Genomic DNA, 17,353 nt, shown 5'->3' with positions numbered 1-17,353 from the left:
ACAACATCAAAAAAGCTGCGGATCCCCTCTGGCTTCCTCTCCCTACCTTCAGGGATAAGTCCACAATCGACGATATCTTTCTCGTATAACTTGGTACCATACTTTAACAACTTTCAAGTGGGAAATGGGGTCGAGAGTGACCACAGACCACTAAGGGTATTTCTTCAGCTAAACGGGAAACCCTCAAAACAACTGGAAACATTGGGGGTTTCAACCGGAGAAGAGCACCACGAAGTTCTGGGCAGAATAAAATGGTCCACAAATCTAGGTCCAAAACTCCTGGAGTGGATTATACAGAAAGAGTCGAGCTCCACAGACATAAGTATTGTATCCCCCTTGGAGCTTTGGAAAGCACTCTTAGTTGAATTAAAAACCGTTCTTGGGGGGCGAACTGGAATCTCTAAAGCACAGGTCTCCTATCCCCAATGCCCACCATCACAAATAAAACCAAGGGCCTCAGCTCAAGGCAAGAAGAAAAGGAGCCCCAAATCCACAAACAACGGCAATAACAGCGCTTCGTACGGAACACAGAAAGAAAGTATGGGAAATAAGACTAAAGAAAATCGAGGCAGAGTGGCTGAAAATATTTAATCTTCTCAAAGAAAAGGGACACGTCCAACTTTGAAGATACATTAAGCAACATAGCCACATCGGCCAGATCAAGGAAAACTGGGTGGCAGCCTCGGAGTGGGTTAAATACACCAAGCAACTGTATACAACACATCAGAACATGGCTTATACCCAAACACAACAAACTCTCTTAGAAATACAAAAAGGCGTCAAGACACCTGTCGTCATCACTAAGGTCGAGATAATGAACCTGATTTAAAAAAAAAAAAATGAGGACAGACTGTGCCCCAGGAACCCAACGGAATCCCCGCAGCAGTGTTTAAAGCCTCTCATGGATTCTGCGGTACAAAAGGGGGTGGTGATGGACGGAGCATCAGAACCAATCAAACACTCGCACCCAGTCAACAGATCTGGGTTTGATCCATCACCGTTCTTTAGCCCACTCTGCCACCCCAGTTCAGACATGGCCATATGCAAATCAGTCTGACCCTGTGCCTCATGGGAACAGTCCAGCCCGAACTGCCAAGCCATGCCTTCCCTGGACCAGAAACAAGCTTCCTAGGACCGGTTTCTGGCATTTCAGCCGTCTTCAGCCAGGCTTGCTTGAATCCAGTGGCAAAGTGAGCAAGGGACTCACGTCTGAGCATACCCTGCCAACTTATGGCGAACAAAGCAGTATAAAAGGGGGTGGTGATGGACGGAGCATCAGAACCAATCAAACACTCACACCCAGTCAACAGATCTGGGTTTGATCCATCACCACCTCACTTTGCCACTGGATTCAAGCAAGCCTGGCTGAAGATGGCTGAAATGCCAGAAACCGGTCCTAGGAAGCTTGTTTCTGGTCCAGCGAAGGCATGGCTGGGCAGTTCGGGCTGGACTGTTCCCATGAGGCACAGGGTCAGACTGATTTGCATAAGCCATGTTTGAACTGGGGTGGCAGAGTGGGCTAAAGAACGGTGATGGATCAAACCCAGATCTGTTGACTGGGTGTGAATGTTTGATTGGTTCTGATGCTCCGTCCATCACCACCCCCTTTTCTACCGCTTTGTTCGCCATAAGTTGGCAGGGTATGCTCAGACGTGAGTCCCTTGCTCACTTTGCCACTGGATTCAAGCAAGCCTGGCTGAAGACTGCTGAAATGCCAGAAACCGGTCCTAGGAAGCTTGTTTCTGGTCCAGGGAAGGCATGGCTTGGCAGTTCGGGCTGGACTGTTCCCATGAGGCACAGGGTCAGACTGATTTGCATATGGCCATGTCTGAACTGGGGTGGCAGAGTGGGCTAAAGAACGGTGATGGATCAAACCCAGATCTGTTGACTGGGTGTGAGTGTTTGATTGGTTCTGATGCTCCGTCCATCACCACCACCCCCTTTTGTATCTCATGGATTCTGGGCAGAACAGTTAACATCACTTTTCAAGTATGCATTTGCCACTTCTACCGTTCCATCGTCGTGGAAAGGCTCAATACTTTTTCCCATTCATAAAAAGGGGACTGCACGAAACCTGAAAACTACCAGCTCATCACCCTATTAGTCATAGAAGCGAAAGCATATGCCAGAATTCCATTGAAAGAACTAGAAACCTGGGCAAAAGTTCATAACATCCTTCCCTTCTTTCAATCTGGTTTCAGGCCCCAAAGCTCTACCATAGATAACATCTTAGCACTGGGACACCTGTCACTCCGTGCAACCCAGCCATCACAGCTACCCCTGTTTTGCTGCTTGGTTGACTACAGTGCAGCCTTCGACTGAGTTGACTGCGGGAAGCTGTGGGGAAAAACTGGACTCCTGGGGCGTTCCTCAAAAGTGGTTAAGGGCAATAATTGCCCTTCATGAGGGGACCTGGGTTTGTATCAAAACCAGTCAATCGACTGTAACAAGGTTCCAACCAATAACGGCCTTAAACAAGTATGTGTTCTCACCCCTCTACTTTTTAATCTCAACACAGCCGACCTGGGCAAAGCCCTGGAGGGGGCAAATCTACTAACACCAAGGCTGGGGAATGTGCGACTCCAAATTCTTCAATACGCTGTTGACATAGTGATAATGGATCACACTAGGACAGGCCTACAGAAAGCCTTAGAAGCTCTGTATAGGTTTAACCAAAGGAATAACCTCTTGGTGAACCAAGAGAAGACCAGAATAATTATCTTCGGGGAGTACCACCGAAAGAAGACCGCACAATTGCGCCTAGGTGACCTGCTAATTAGAACATGCAGAAGTTAAAACTATCTGGGTCTCAGGTTATCAAAAGGGGCCAAACCCTCTGCCCATCTGAAACATCTAAGGAGCAATGGGGCTGGCATCATATTTAGTTTGAAAAATCTCAGTCGACGACTACATGGACTGCTGAACCCATCTTGAAAGTCTTAAAAGCAAAACTAGTTCCCTCTCTTAACTACGGCCACCTAGCCTTCCCCGGAGCCTTCACTAAGTTCCTCACAAACCACCAAATTTCTGCCTATAAGAAGGTTCTAGAACTTCCACGACAGGCCAGGAAAGCAAGAGTAAGGTTCGAGCTGGGTCTCACCCGTCCGGATATTATCTGCTTAGGGGATATTCTAAACTACTATATTAGCATCTTGCGTGCTCCAGCAACCTCCCTGAAAACACAAATTAAAACAATCTTTGAAGAAGGTGGATCTCCATGGCAGGTTCAGCTGGCAGTAGTCACAAAATCGCTAGAAATAGACGCTCAAAACTTGCACAATTTAAATATTCCAGTAACCGCATGGAAAAGATCAGTGCATACACAGGTTATGAAAATATCCTATGAAAGAGACCTGGAAAGCTTACACCATCAACCCAATCTCTCATCACTGGACACTTCCTACATAGTGGGTAAACCACAACCTTACTTTGAGCAAGCACTGACGGTCCCGGCCCTGAAAAAAATCACCTACATGAGACTACTTGCATTGTCCATCATGGATTTTAACCAAGCCTGGGCCCGGAAGGACAATTCAGCAGCATGTCGACTTTGTAGTTACCATCGTGAATCCTGGCTCCATCTGCTGTGCTGCTGCCCAAAGTTAGCTAGCGAGCAGCACCGACTGGTACTTCCCATTTGCAGGTCTCACGGCTTCGTACGATGCAGAGAAGCCTCAGACCTGTGTTTCTCTGCTAAAACAGCCCAAACAGTTGCGCAGTTAGGGAAATTTACAGAATCAATTCGGGCCGCACTGTCACAGAAAATTGAGTTACAAATAGAAACCAGCCAGCTAGCAAGCAAGAGAGACCTTGACAAAACTCCCCACTAAGTTTTATGCACTTGCACTTTACTACCAGTTTGGATAACTGTTTTTAATGTTTTAACTCCCTTATAGTTTGTAGCAATTTGTGTGGGTTTTAACTCTTTTTCCTTTTATAGATTATTGTAATGATAGTATATTGTAATGATTTTAAGTAATTGTACAATAAAGCTGAATACATATCCGTAAATTCGCTGCAGTATGCCACTCGAGATCACAGAAGAACCTCAGGAAACGATGGATTTAATCACATTGTTAATCCACTATAAGGAATGATTTGTTAGGTTTCGCCGCTGTATGCCATTGGTAACATGCACCTAGAATAATATTGTGGTTCTTGCTCTGAAACTTTTTTTCCCCCCCTCTAAATAAGATTGCTAATAAATAACCACTCATTAAGATGTAGAAAATAGAGCCCTAGACCTATTTAATTGTCATCTTGCTTGTCCACGCATACTAATACAAAAAGATTACTACTCCTGAAGATGGACCATTTACTGGACTCAAATCTTTGATGTATTTTGATTGATGGCGTTTAAATAGAATACAGTGCTAATAATTTGTTATAACGTTTGTGTGCCTGTGAGAAAGCCACGAAGTGTGCTTAAAATGAGAACATGGCTGGAATTTGATTTTAAAAAAGAAAAAAACTCTAGGTTTCTTTTTTCGTTTGTTTTAAATATCCTAGGTTCAGTGGCAGCCAGAACCCGAACCAAACAAGCACTGTTCCCAATTGCTTCTGGAACATGGACTACTTCTGTTTGGAAAGCATTGCTCCCTGCTGGATGTCCATGTTGAAGCCAGGCAGGTATGCAAGCGATTTTAATATTTATTAAAACCAAACCTTTCTTTTGTGGCAACTCTTCAACCTCTTTAAAACAAACTGGGCTAAATAGACAAGATATGTTTCCTGCGCAATAGCCTAGGAGTCTGACATTTCAGCTTCTGAACAGAAGTTCTTCAGCAGTTTAGAGGACTTATTAGCCCATTCATTCTGTCCAAAGTTTGGTTGCTTCTTTGAGGTGGTTATCCTGCAAGTATAAGCATTCTTGAAGGGTGACTTGATTTATCTTTCTGGTCCATTACAGAGAGTGGACTTTGAGTTTTCCTCTTAAGCCACCACCTTCTTGTTGGCAGCCTCCTCCTGCCACTACTTTAAAAACTGTCATTATAATATATTGTGATTTATGTAGCATTTTCCGTATCCCTCACATGGTCGAGATTGCTTTCCTGAGTCATCAAGTTTCGTTATTTACTCCAGTATTGGAACGTCCATAGTCACATGCTTGAACCATTCCCCGTCATGAAGATGGGAGTCTCTGGCACATCAAAATATCAATATAATAACAGAAACTAAAACAAAGGCCCTAGGCCTCTTTAGTTTTGTAACATATACCTGTTGTTTACTAAAGAGGACCAAATGTAGATTTCATCCAATCAGAATGCCCTACCCTCTAGAACACTCCTGAGAGAAGCCCCAGCCCTTCAGATTTTCCACCGCACATCGTGCTAGGGAGTCTCCTCCGAGCTCTGCTCAGTTACTTCATTACTTCATTCTACAGCTACTCCAAGGTCTTTCTCGACTTTTTTTTCTCCTTCACAGAGGAGTTTTGGACTTGTAGGCCCTTCATCTTCATTCTTCAGTTCTTTCCTACTGCCTTTGCCATGTAAGATAAGGATAAGAAAAGTCTCTCCAGAGCTTGTGCTACCTGTTCCAAGAAAAGGCTTCATACTGAACACCATCATAAGGACTGCATCTATTGCCTTTACCCCAATCATAAGGCCAAAGAGTGCAAGGTGTGTCACACTTTTTCCACCAAGACATTACAAGACCATGAGGGGCGACTGCTAATTTGGCTTCAAAAGCTAAAATCCAGGAAAGATCACTTTCCAGTGAGGACAGTAATGAAGCATTTTCTTCTTCTAAAAGATCACATAAAAGGGACCGATCACCTCACACTCACTCCTCAAGTGAGTGCCCTAAAAAACAGGCGCAGACGAAAAGAAGATTAACGAGCATTATTCTGGGGACAGAAAGCCAAAAAAAACAAATCTGAGCCTCATACATCACCCCCTGAGGCGAGGCATGCTTTTGACAAGCCACTTTCTGTACCCACAGTGGAAAAACAATGACAAAAACTTACTGTCCACAAAATCTGTCAACAAAAAAAAAACCTCCTTGTCGACGCCGTGTGCCAGGGACTGGCCTTTGCTGCCGATCTCCAAAGCAGCTTCGCTGACGAGTTCTATCCAACCGTCAACGCCACTGGTGACACCGCCATCAACAGACTTCGCCTCCACTGGCTTCTATGCTTCCAACGACGTCTTCTTGGTCAGCGACGACTACTTTCTCGTCCACTCTCCCATTAACAAAGGAAAAATATGCCAAAAGCAGTGAACAAGGCAAAGTAAGACACCAAACACCAGAACTCACCTCTCCCAGTAAGGTGACACCATTGGTTCCTTCGCATCTTCTGGAGGAACAGGACTCAGATGAGCATGGTCCATTTGGATATGCGCACAGTCAATCAGAATTGCAGGTGAAATGTCAAGGTGACTATGAAGAGGAATATGAAGACCAACATCCTTCTGTTCTTTAGAAGCAGTATCGCCAACCGTACCAGGAGGAGATTGTCTGCATGCCATCTTCGTTGGTCGCTGACTTGCAATTCATGTTATCAGACTATAAGAGTAGGTTTCCCACAGCGTCTGCTCTCACTGAGCAACCTGCAATACCATCTAAACCTCTCTCAATTCCTACAACCACTGTACAGTGGAATCAAACTTTATTGGCTACCGCTCTTCACCATTCACCTCAAACTGATCTCCAACAAGATCCCATGAACACTGACGACCATGAAGGAGAGCTTGGAGACCCGCACCAGGAATAGGATGAGCATCTCCTACCCACACCATCCTCTCCATCACCAATTCAGATTGATTCTTCACCAAACGTTTTGACTTACCGATGCCCTCTTCTCATACGGAATGTTTCCTATATGAATTTAAAGAGGCTTTTTATAAAATCTGTCTGTGCTGTGCCCATTGTCATTCATATCTGGGAGGAAAGCCTCAAAGTCATGAAGCCTCCAGCAACAGTAACTGCAGTCCTTCCTCAACTAGAGAAAAAATATAAGGCCCCGGACGACGTTTCTGCTTGTCTTGTAGGTCACCCAATGCCGGATTCTGTCATCTTGCATGCTGCACAGAGAAAGTCAAAGAACCAGTCGTCTCCAATAACAGCACCTATGGATAAAGAAGGCAGGTGCCTCAACAATGCAGGAAAGAGATTCTCTTCGATGTCAGCACTCATGGTCTGGGCAGCCAATGCTCTTGCAGTTTTGGGGGCATTATGATAGATGTGGTGTGACCTAGCACCGTACTTGGATCAACTTCAGTAAGCCAGAGGCTAAATGGATCCTTCAGGAAGGGGAGCATGCATCCTCGGAAGTGATTGATTGTGCCATGGACATTGCCACCACAGCTTTTAGATCACTGGCAGGGGCAGCTGTCTTGCACCGACAGGGCTGCCTCAGGGCTACATCTTTCTGGCCAGAGGTCCAGGCCAAGATCCTTAACCTACCTTTTGATGGAAAGGACCTGTTCGGAAAACATGTTGATGAGGCCCTTCAGGCTATCCAGACAGACACCGACATGGCCAAGTCGTTAGCGACGCTCAAGTATAGATAGATACCCTTTAGGGGAGCTTGAGGAAGGGGTCTTCATCATACAGAGGAGGATACCAACAATATCAGTATCCCTCTCAAGCTGCCTCCTCTCAGCCTTACCTTCCTCAATACGTTCAGTGTCAACCACCTCCAGCAGCGTACAGCAGATCTACCCCCAAGAGGTAGAGCAGGACGACAGGGGAAGGGTTCTTCTCTGCATCAATGACAACCTTCAGGCTCCAGCTACATCTCCTCCTCCTTCACAAGCCAACATATATGGAAAACTATCAGCACACCTACAACACTGGCAGTAATTAACTACGGACCAACGGGTCCTCAACATTATTCACTTTGACCATACCCAGGAGTTTCTTCAGGTTCCCCATACTCCACCTCAGCCAACAGTGGTGAAACATCTGCATCACCTGCCTTTAGAAATTCTTATAATGCTGGACAAAGGAGTAATAGAACCTGCTCCTGTGTCTCAAAGAGGGAAGATGGTCTACTCCAGTTTCTGGGTTGTACTTCAGTTTCTTTTTGGTCCTCCAAAGGTTCAGGTAATGGCGACCTATTCTCAACGTGAGGGCACTCAACATCTACCTAAAGAAACAGTCTTGCATGGTCACATTGCAGGACATTCTGTTGCTTCTTTAAATCCAGAGGATTTCATGTCCACCCTGGAGCTACAAGACATCCACTTCCTATTCCCATTCATCCCTCTCACAGTAAGTATCTGCTGTTCGCTATAGCCAGGAGCCATTATCAATTGAGTCCTACCGTTTGGCCTAAAGTCCGCACCGAGGATATTCACGAAATAACTGGCTCCGGTTGCAGTGTTTCTAAGAAAATAACATTGGGTATGTCCCTTTTTAGATGACTGGCTGATCAAAGCACCATCCATCGCCGCAGCTCAGACGTCCATGACAGTTTGCACGAAGCAATTTACCAGGTTGGGCCTCCGCTTGAACAAAAAAGTCGGTCTTTCAGCCTTCCAAAAGCTTCACCTTTTTAGGGGCAGCACTGGATACAAATCTCAACAAGGCTTTCCCCTCTCTCAAGAGACAGTTAAAGCTAATGTCTCTGGCTCAACTAATCCAAAAAAGATCTTTCACGTCACCGTTACAAATCCCTCCTAGGGATGATTTCATCCTGCATCCCTCTTATTTCTTTCTACCTTCTTAGAAGGTGTCCTCTCCAAGAGGAATTAGACAGGCAATGGCTGCAGGCAAAGGGAACTTTCGACGATCTAATATCAATTACGCCAGCAGTGGTCCAAACCATATCCTGGTGGACCCAATGCAGAAATATTTCAATCCATCTTTTTCCTCGCCACCCCTTTTCCGCTCTTAAATACTACCAATGCCTCCCTGGACAGATGGGGATCTTTTCTACAAGATCTGACAGTCAGTGGCCAATGGCAGCAACATCAAGACCTCCACATTAACCTGTTAAACCTCAAAGCAGTGCATCAAGCCTTGCAGGCATTTCTCCCAAAGGTAAAGAACACAGCAGTTCTAGTCTACACGGACAACACAACCACGATGCACTACATCAACAAGCAGGAAGGCACCAAATCTCGCCCCCTCTCTCAAGAGGCACAGTGCATCTGGGAGTGGACAATCCACAACAGAGTAACCTTAAGAGCAGAGCACCTTCCAGGCAATTGGAACACAGCAGCAGACACTCAGCAGGCTGAAGTAGTCATGCCACGAATGGGAATTGGATCAAACAATTCTCAACCTCTTTCTCCAGTGGGGCAATGCCTTTTTGATGGCATGGTCAGACATATTTGCCTATGCCTTTCTTCCAATTCCCCTCCTACCAAGCCTGCTAATGAAGATGAGAGCAGAACCCTGCAGAATCATCCTCCTTGCGCCATCATGGCCACGCCAGCATTGGTACACACAACTCCTCATGCTTTCGGAGAAGCATCACATTCTTTTGGATACCATTCCATCCCTCTTGACGATGTCCCAGGGCCAAGTGCTGCATCCAGATACCAAATCGCTTAATTTAGAAGCCTGGCTCCTGAATTCCTTGTGTTTGCCCATCTAAACCTTCCATCCGAATCCATCCTGCAAATGCTCATACATAAGCATCTATACACACTCGTACACTCTGCTACATGCATGCTTTTCTTTGAAGTCCCACTTTCATCTTTTTGACATAATCCAGTGTTAAACCGCTTGAGTGATTAAAAGTGCTTCCAAATGGTTGAGATTCTGAGCTGTCAAGATCTTCTGTGTTGAACAGAACAGGTCAATTTTTAACATAATTCTGTTACCCTCCCCCAAGGCTACATTGAATGGACTCAAACATTCACACAGCATGCTACTGATATCTACACCCCAAAGCTATTACCTTGGCTTCGGGACCTACCACAACAGCTTCATGCACTACACTACTTGTTTTGTTCATGCTGAAAACATTCCCCCCTCATCGGTAAGAACGTTTCAAATCTCAACTGCTAAAGAGCCCTGTGAGAAAGAAATGAATGAACATCAAGGGGGGCAGCTAATTCTGCACTTCCATGTTTGTCCATAACCATCTCAACAGAGTAAAGGTTGACAAAAGAAGTAAATAAAGTTTAGCAAAATCCAGTTCAATAAAAAATACACGGATGGTGCCCACGTTTGTAGACCATGCTTGACTTGACATGTTTTTTTCTAGAGAACAGTGAACTAAAAGTGGCTCTGCATTTTAAAAGATTGTTGAGCCTATCTCTAAGGTCTCATCTCTCACCAGATCGTCTAAACAGCCTGTGTTATGGATGCACTGGTCACCATGCCCTGCAAACAACTGCTACGTATCAGAAGGAATGCACATATATCATTGTTAGTGCTCCAGCAGGACACATGCACTTTAAGCCCCCTTTACACATCAGCATTCAGTTTCTTATGTGCGACCACCCCTGCTCACGGTGAGATGCCTGCTTCCACTCTATTCATCACACTAAAGGTAACGGAACAGTAGTGTGGGCTATATAAGCTGCACTAGTAAATAAGTCCTCAAAATCTGATATAGCACAAAGGTGCTCACCCTTGACTAGACCCCACTACTGAGCGGTTGGTGCAGATCGGGGTGTACAAATTCTTCCTACTTCCACGGATAAGAGTAATTTCACAGTTACACGCACATACACTCATCATACACTTGGGCCCATTTTACTAGCATACACTCGAATACACTATCAGCACTAAACCCGTGGAAGAAAAAAAACTCCTAAACACCCTGCATCTACACTGAGGTCGATAAGACCTAATTGTTACTGTCCTGAGTCATGATCTAAACAATCTATACAATAATAATCAAAATAGAGTACTCAATAATTGACAAGAAATAACCACCAACACTGTATTTAAAATTATGGTACTTTATCTAAAATTAGTCAAAGAAATTCAATCAAAGTAAATCATTATTCTCATAATTACCTATTCTAGCTAAATGTCAGAATGGGTCAGGACAGGTCTCTCAGTAGAAGTCTCCCAAGTCGCCGTCCTTACAGCATCGATCCTCACCAACGCAAGTTCGGAAAGAAGTGGCCTCAAAATCCTGAATGCAATGAACACGAACCCTCTCTAGTCTAGTATATTTATAATGAAAATTACAAAATAATAGCAACATAAATATCCTGAATTTCCGTTGAGCCGCTGAGCAGAGCGAGCAGGAAAGGATGTAGCATCGCTACATTTGGAAAATCTCCGCTCAGAAAAATCACAAAAATAAAAAGACGGAAGAAGGAAACTCTAGGTTTACAAATGTTTCTTTTTCATTCACATTTTCTCGGAACCAGCGCTGCAATCACAAAGTTCATTGTGGCTCCCTTGTCCTCCAAGGACACTTGGACATTCGCCCAAAGCTGCTGTCCTCACGGAAATTTTTAAACCAGGCGAAGACTGTGGTCAGATGACTCTCGACCATGTTCAGCAAGGCCTTCTCATCAAAGTTCGACTACTCGAATGCAGGCTTTAAACGGCAGCCATTTTTAATAGGCCAAAACGTACCATCTTAATTAAAAGAGACAAAAACAACGTTACCACAGCATAGTGATTAAACAGTGTTAACCCCACTAATACCCTTATGTGTATGTAATTATCTAGCCTTTGCAATACAGAAAAGCATTAGTACACGACATTTCAAAAGCGTTTTGTCCTTTAAAACAAACAGCACTCAGCAACATTTATTTAATAAAACATGCACATTATTATTAAGCAACATGAATGCATCCCCACGTGTAGTTTTCTCTTGTTAATTCGTATTGATTAATCAGAACATTTACATTAAACAAATAATAAATAATTACAAATTAATATTTTTAATTATCGACAAATAGACAAACCAGAGCTTAAAACCCAATAGATTTTCAACAGAAAACTCTGCTCCAGCACGGTCAAATTTCAGGGGAAAATAATTTCTCTTCTAATGGCAAAGATAGTATCAAGGAGCACACTAATATCTAAAGCAATTCAAATGTCAAGTACAATATAATCTTTTAAATCATGGCATTAATGAAACCTGATTCTGGAGTCTTGAGTCTTGAATTCAATTATGTTGCTTTTATTTTCACAATTAGAAGAATGACTACATGCATCAGACCAGCCAACGCGTTTTTGCGTAAAAGGACTTAATCAGGGCAGTAAAAACAATTAAACCTTTTTTAGTATCAACTAAATAACTTCAAAATTAAAGCACAAAACTTAAATCCTAAATCCATCTTGACTTAAGTTTTGTTCACTGCCCCAATTGCATCGTGGACTCTCTATTACTCATCACCTTCAAGTTTGTGACCCATCATTCTACTTTCATGTCCACTCCCACATCAAGTTTGTGTCTACTGTATTAACAAGGTTCCTTATCACAACTTCCGTGCTGGTAAACTTTGGCAAATGCCCCTCTTGCTTCTTAGCTGTGAAATGAGTGTAAATAAGAAGTATTACAGGAGGATTGCAAGAACAAAAGTTACTAGCGTCTGTAGTATATTCTCAATTCCCCTTTATCTGATTCTTTCGAATAAGAGTCTCCAAGTAGTTAATAAAAATGTAGAAGGAAAGAAAAATGGTACAGCTTGCAAATGTGAAAATGTTCTCAATCTGTGGATCTGAACCTTAGTCCTAAAAGAGGAAAGATTTTGCTGAGGGATCAGGAAGACAGAAGTCCGGGGACTGCATTGAGAGGCCAAAGAATAGAACATTGTTGGGAATTGGCCTTTTAAAGGCAGAATGGAGGAAATTGGGAGGTGTTCGAAAAGAGTCCTACTCCCAAATCGGAGAAACTCTTGGATTCTTTAATTGGTTCCCTAGGTAACTCACCAGAATACCAAGACTCAAACCAGATGTATTACACATCAGACTAATGTCACAATGATACTGAAGGGAATTAAAGGGAGACCCTGAACATACCCCAGAAGATTGAATTCCTAGTTAAAAACAAGTGCATTTTAAAGTCACCACATGATGCGTAAGAGTGGAATGATGAGGATACCTAAATAAGAACACTCAAATATTAATGATTTCCATTGGATTGTATGTCTGGGTATTACCCTGTAAATAAACTGATGGATGGTAAATAAGGGGTGACTACAGTGAAGACTGTGAATGAATCCGAAAACGTCTTGCAGATCATAAGCATTTAATGATTGTGTGTACAGGTTAAAATGACTCCTCAATGTATTGATGGGAAAAAAATTGTTCTTTTCTTTTAAGGTGGGACCTGGCATAGTTTTTCTGACCTTCAACCATGCCTTCTTTGGAAGTGGTGTTATTCTACATTGCGTTACACCAGTGGAACCTCTTCTACAGAAAGTTTCTCATAGTATTTATTACCAGAAGAATATGCCAACACTCGTACCCAAATTTATTCTGAGGGCAGAATGTATCCAGGTAAGTCACCACATAACCATGTGCTGGGGAGAAAGAGTCATACCAATCTATATATTGTGCAGGCTTTGTTTTCCGTTCCCCCATTTTCTTTTTTTTGGAAACCTTTTATTATCAGTAACAAAAATAAAATAATACAAACGAAATAGCTGGGTACATTAGGCATTGCCTACATCGTATGAGTCCAGTGCGGGTCAGTTACACAGGTATAATAATATCACAAAGTGTTGTAAGTTACATACGAAGATATAGCAAGAGAAAAATGTTCAGAGCGCCGATCCCGGCCTTCGCTTCGCCTCCTTGTTGGACCCCTTGGGTTAATCGCTCAGGTCAAGGTCCGAGTCTGGTGTTGGAGGGGCACAGATGTTACCACGGAATGAGTTCCATCTACCCCATACCCGTGCCCACTTTTGGGGACACCCTCTGCGTATGAAGACTGCTTTTTCGGCCAGCATTGAGCTATCCATGTCCCGACACCATCGTCCCCTCTGGGGAGCCGTCGGTACCCCCCAGTGTTGTGCAATATTACATTTTGCCAGCATGATCCCCAAAGTTGCCCAGTCTTGTGCTGCATGATTCAGGTCAGTCGGTTCCCATATATTGAGGAGGCACCGCTTTGGTTCGGGAGGAACTGGGAAACCACTCACACTCGTAATTGTGTCCATTACCTCCTCCCAAAAAAATGCTATGTGCGGGCATTCCCAGAATGTATGGTAGAATGTACCCCTTGCACCACAGCCGCGCAGACAAAGGGGTGTTGTAGCTCGACTGATTTTGTGGAGCATAGCCCTAGTGTAGTATGTCCTGTGTAGGACCTTCAGCTGTACCAGCCGTAGCCGGGACGGGATCGCCACCTCCCTCGGGGACGCTAGTGCTTCCTGCCAGTCCTGTTCATCTATGTCTCCAAGGTCTGCCCGCCATTTATCCCGCAGAGCTAGTGTGGGGTCTTTTTGGTTATTAATAAGTTTGCGGTAGGTGAGGGAAATGGCTTTCTTGGTAAGGTGGTCCGTAAGAAGACGGTCCTCGAGCGGGGAGGATTCAGGAAGAGCCGTGCCTCTAGGTATTGCCCTTGTGAGTGCATGCTTAATTTGTGTATAACGGAAGAGTTCTGTATCAGCCATTTGATATGTCGTCTGTAGTTGAGTAAAAGTCACCACGTCTCCTTTTTTCCACAGGTCCCCAACTCTGGAGATTCCGATCAAGTCCCATTGTGCAAACCCCTTGCTATTGCGGAGTGTACCCAGTTTTGGTGTATCCCACAATGGTGTGTGTTGTGTCATTACTCCTTCCCACCCGAGCGCTCGTTGCGCTATGAACCATGTGTGTATTGTGTGCGCGGTTGGACCCCTCCATATATCTTTTCTGTTCCGTTCCCCCCATTTAAACCCGCAGACACTCATGATGTTTATAGGTTTCTGTGGCTCGTAAACCATGTTGATCAATGGGAGCTTTCATAATTGCCAGGCCCTGTCTTAACAGGTCAAGGCCTTATTCGGCGACTACTGTCTCTGCCGTTTTATTAAATCTATATCCTGGCTCAAAGGAAGAAACTGCTGTAATAATGTTATACTCTTTCTGCCCCGTCTCTCCAGTTGGTACTACAACACCTGGCAGGTTAAGTTCCTATTTCACCTTTTAGGAGGGACAACGAATCCAATGCCTGGGAATGTCGAATCAAAAAGGCATCGTTCAATATTTCCTTCAAGCAGGTTAATGCTGCCACTGTTCTTTCCTGTTTTAAAATCCCCCAAACTGGGGCAACCTAGATACGTTTTAAGCACCTTTTCCACTAAATGCTGCCAAACTGTGTACAGTGAAGAATTTGACGTTCTGCAGTTTAATGTTAACGAAAGCATGGCGGACTCGTTAGGAAGAGCTATTCGGAGATTTATTTGCATGTGCAAAAGAAATTGGATGGACGATTCCTTAAACAGCGATATCCAGGACAAAGTTATGGAATATCTTGACGGCGCAATGTTATTTTTATCCATCACATCATTTTGCATTATTTCGCAGGAGGCAACCCGGTACCAGTATTAGTCCGTATTGGATGAGGAAACGGGAGTGGATGGATTGTGGATGGAATGAAATCGGAAAGCTTTTAGTGAATTTTAAAAAAATGTGTTTATGATTTACTTAAAGGTGTACCCGATGTGAAGGTTACCAATGAAGGTTGTGACATTACCATATTCAGTAAACCTCTCAAAGTTGTTAAATTGTTAAGAAATTATTTTAAAGTGGAAAATGGTCAGGTTTAGAATTTGAAACGCATTGTGATTGAAACATTATTTAGCGTAACTTATTTTTGTACTCTCAAGTTAGTATATAAGTTTGTATATTGCTGGATTTATTACATGTCTTTTTATGTATAATTCTGAGTTTGTGGGCATTTTGAGGTTTTTGTTTCTGTTGTGTTTGAATTTGTTTCCTTTACCTTTGTCTTGTGTGGTGGTGGTAGTTGTATTTAGGTGGTTGTGTTTAGGAGGGAGATTGTAGTATATGTAGTTTTCCTTTAAAATGGAATCTCAACAAGGTTAGGTTCTACACTTGAGCTCGAGATTCCATGTTATTGACTGATGTAATAAAACTTTGTAGTGTTAGAAGGAAGAGAATCGTTATTGGAGGAGGGCCTATGCATTCTTGTACCCCGTTACTAATAACTGTATTTGAATTATTTCCTCGTGTGGTCGTTAGTACACAGTTGAGTGGTATCGGACTATGGCTCATGCCTTTCTATATTCTGTTGTAAAAAGACATTTAAAGCGGAGGCGTGAGGATTGTGGCTAGAGGCTGACGTCCTTTTCCTGGAATAAAACCTTAATTTTCAGAATGGAAGGAAAAAATTAAACCCAACCTGAACATAAGGGGAATACAGCAGATGGCTAGCTGCACAACATTTATTGTGTTATCAAAGAACATTCTTTGGAGTGTGCGCACAGAGAGGACAAGCGCATAGGTGCATAGTGAGCTTCCTCAACTAGAAACTGACTGTCTAGAGTTAGGCAGGCCATCTGGGTAGTTGGTTCACTAGCTATTGAAGTTCTTAGAATGCTGACAAATGGCATTGTAAAACGACATGGTGGACTTCAGCACTCTGCCGAGTAAGTGGTCCATACCCCCCCACCCACAGTAGGGAGACACCCTCGCCCCCCCCCCCCCCCCACCATAAACAAGCACACGCAGTGGGTAGTGTAGTGTTTCAGGTCTACGGGTCTCATCACACCAGCTTGATCAAATCTTAGTATCTAAAAATAGGCACCCCACACAACCTATAGAACTTCAGCTGCTGTCTGGGGAGTCACCTGGTGATGGGACAGGGGTGACTTTGGGTTATTCAACGGGGTTGACGTTTAGGGATGCAACATCATCTGTGCTATCTATGGAAGAGTCTGCAACTTTTGGGATCAGACCCTGGAAGGAAGCCACCTCGATCAGCGCAAACCCCTGACGTTCTTGTGTATGTTCTGCGATGGAAGCGCTGCTAATGGCTCTCCGTACCCCCACCCCCTCCCAATGTTTCCCGTCTGGGTCATCAATTTTCTTTTTGCTCTGTATTGCACCCATCTACTTCAATCTTCAGTCTGGGAGGAAGACCCCTGGTTTTCAGCCCTGTCGCAGGCATCTGCAGGGTCAGTCAGCAAGGAAGGTAGGTTTTCTGTCGTGCCATGATCTTGAATTTGGAAGGAAATACGGAATATTGTAGACCCATTTCTCAGTTTCTTTTTCTAGCTGGGCTGAAGCATTATCCCTCAGTTTTTTTTTTTTCCACCTCAAAAAGATGCCCATTGGAGCTGAACTGCAGGAGTGTGCTCTGAGGCAGCTGGCCGTGCAGGCTCTGAGGCAGCTGGCCGTGCAGGCTCTGAGGCAGCTGGCCGTGCAGGCTCTGAGGCAGCTGGCCGTGCAGGCTCTGAGGCAGCCGCTCGCACCCATACAGTCTCTAAAAACACCTGCTTGCAACCATACACCCTCCCACTCTGACACCCTCCCG

At 44.0% G+C, this 17,353-nt stretch overlaps 1 protein-coding gene across 1 annotated transcript in view; it reads left to right on the top strand.

Moving 5' to 3' along the window:
* LOC146868433 (cholesterol 7-desaturase nvd-like) overlaps nt 1–17,353 on the top strand; it is a 254,645-nt gene that overhangs the window by 186,397 nt on the left and 50,895 nt on the right. The window contains exons 5-6 of the mRNA XM_085610047.1: nt 4,510–4,629; nt 13,192–13,368. Coding sequence (XP_085466173.1) covers nt 4,510–4,629; nt 13,192–13,368 — 297 coding nt within the window. The remainder of the gene's footprint in view (nt 1–4,509; nt 4,630–13,191; nt 13,369–17,353) is intronic.

The sequence above is a fragment of the Triturus cristatus genome, chromosome 1_2 (genome assembly GCF_964204655.1).
Source record: "Triturus cristatus chromosome 1_2, aTriCri1.1, whole genome shotgun sequence".
Taxonomy (NCBI): domain Eukaryota; kingdom Metazoa; phylum Chordata; class Amphibia; order Caudata; family Salamandridae; genus Triturus; species Triturus cristatus.
This window is presented reverse-complemented; position numbering and strand designations above follow the sequence as displayed.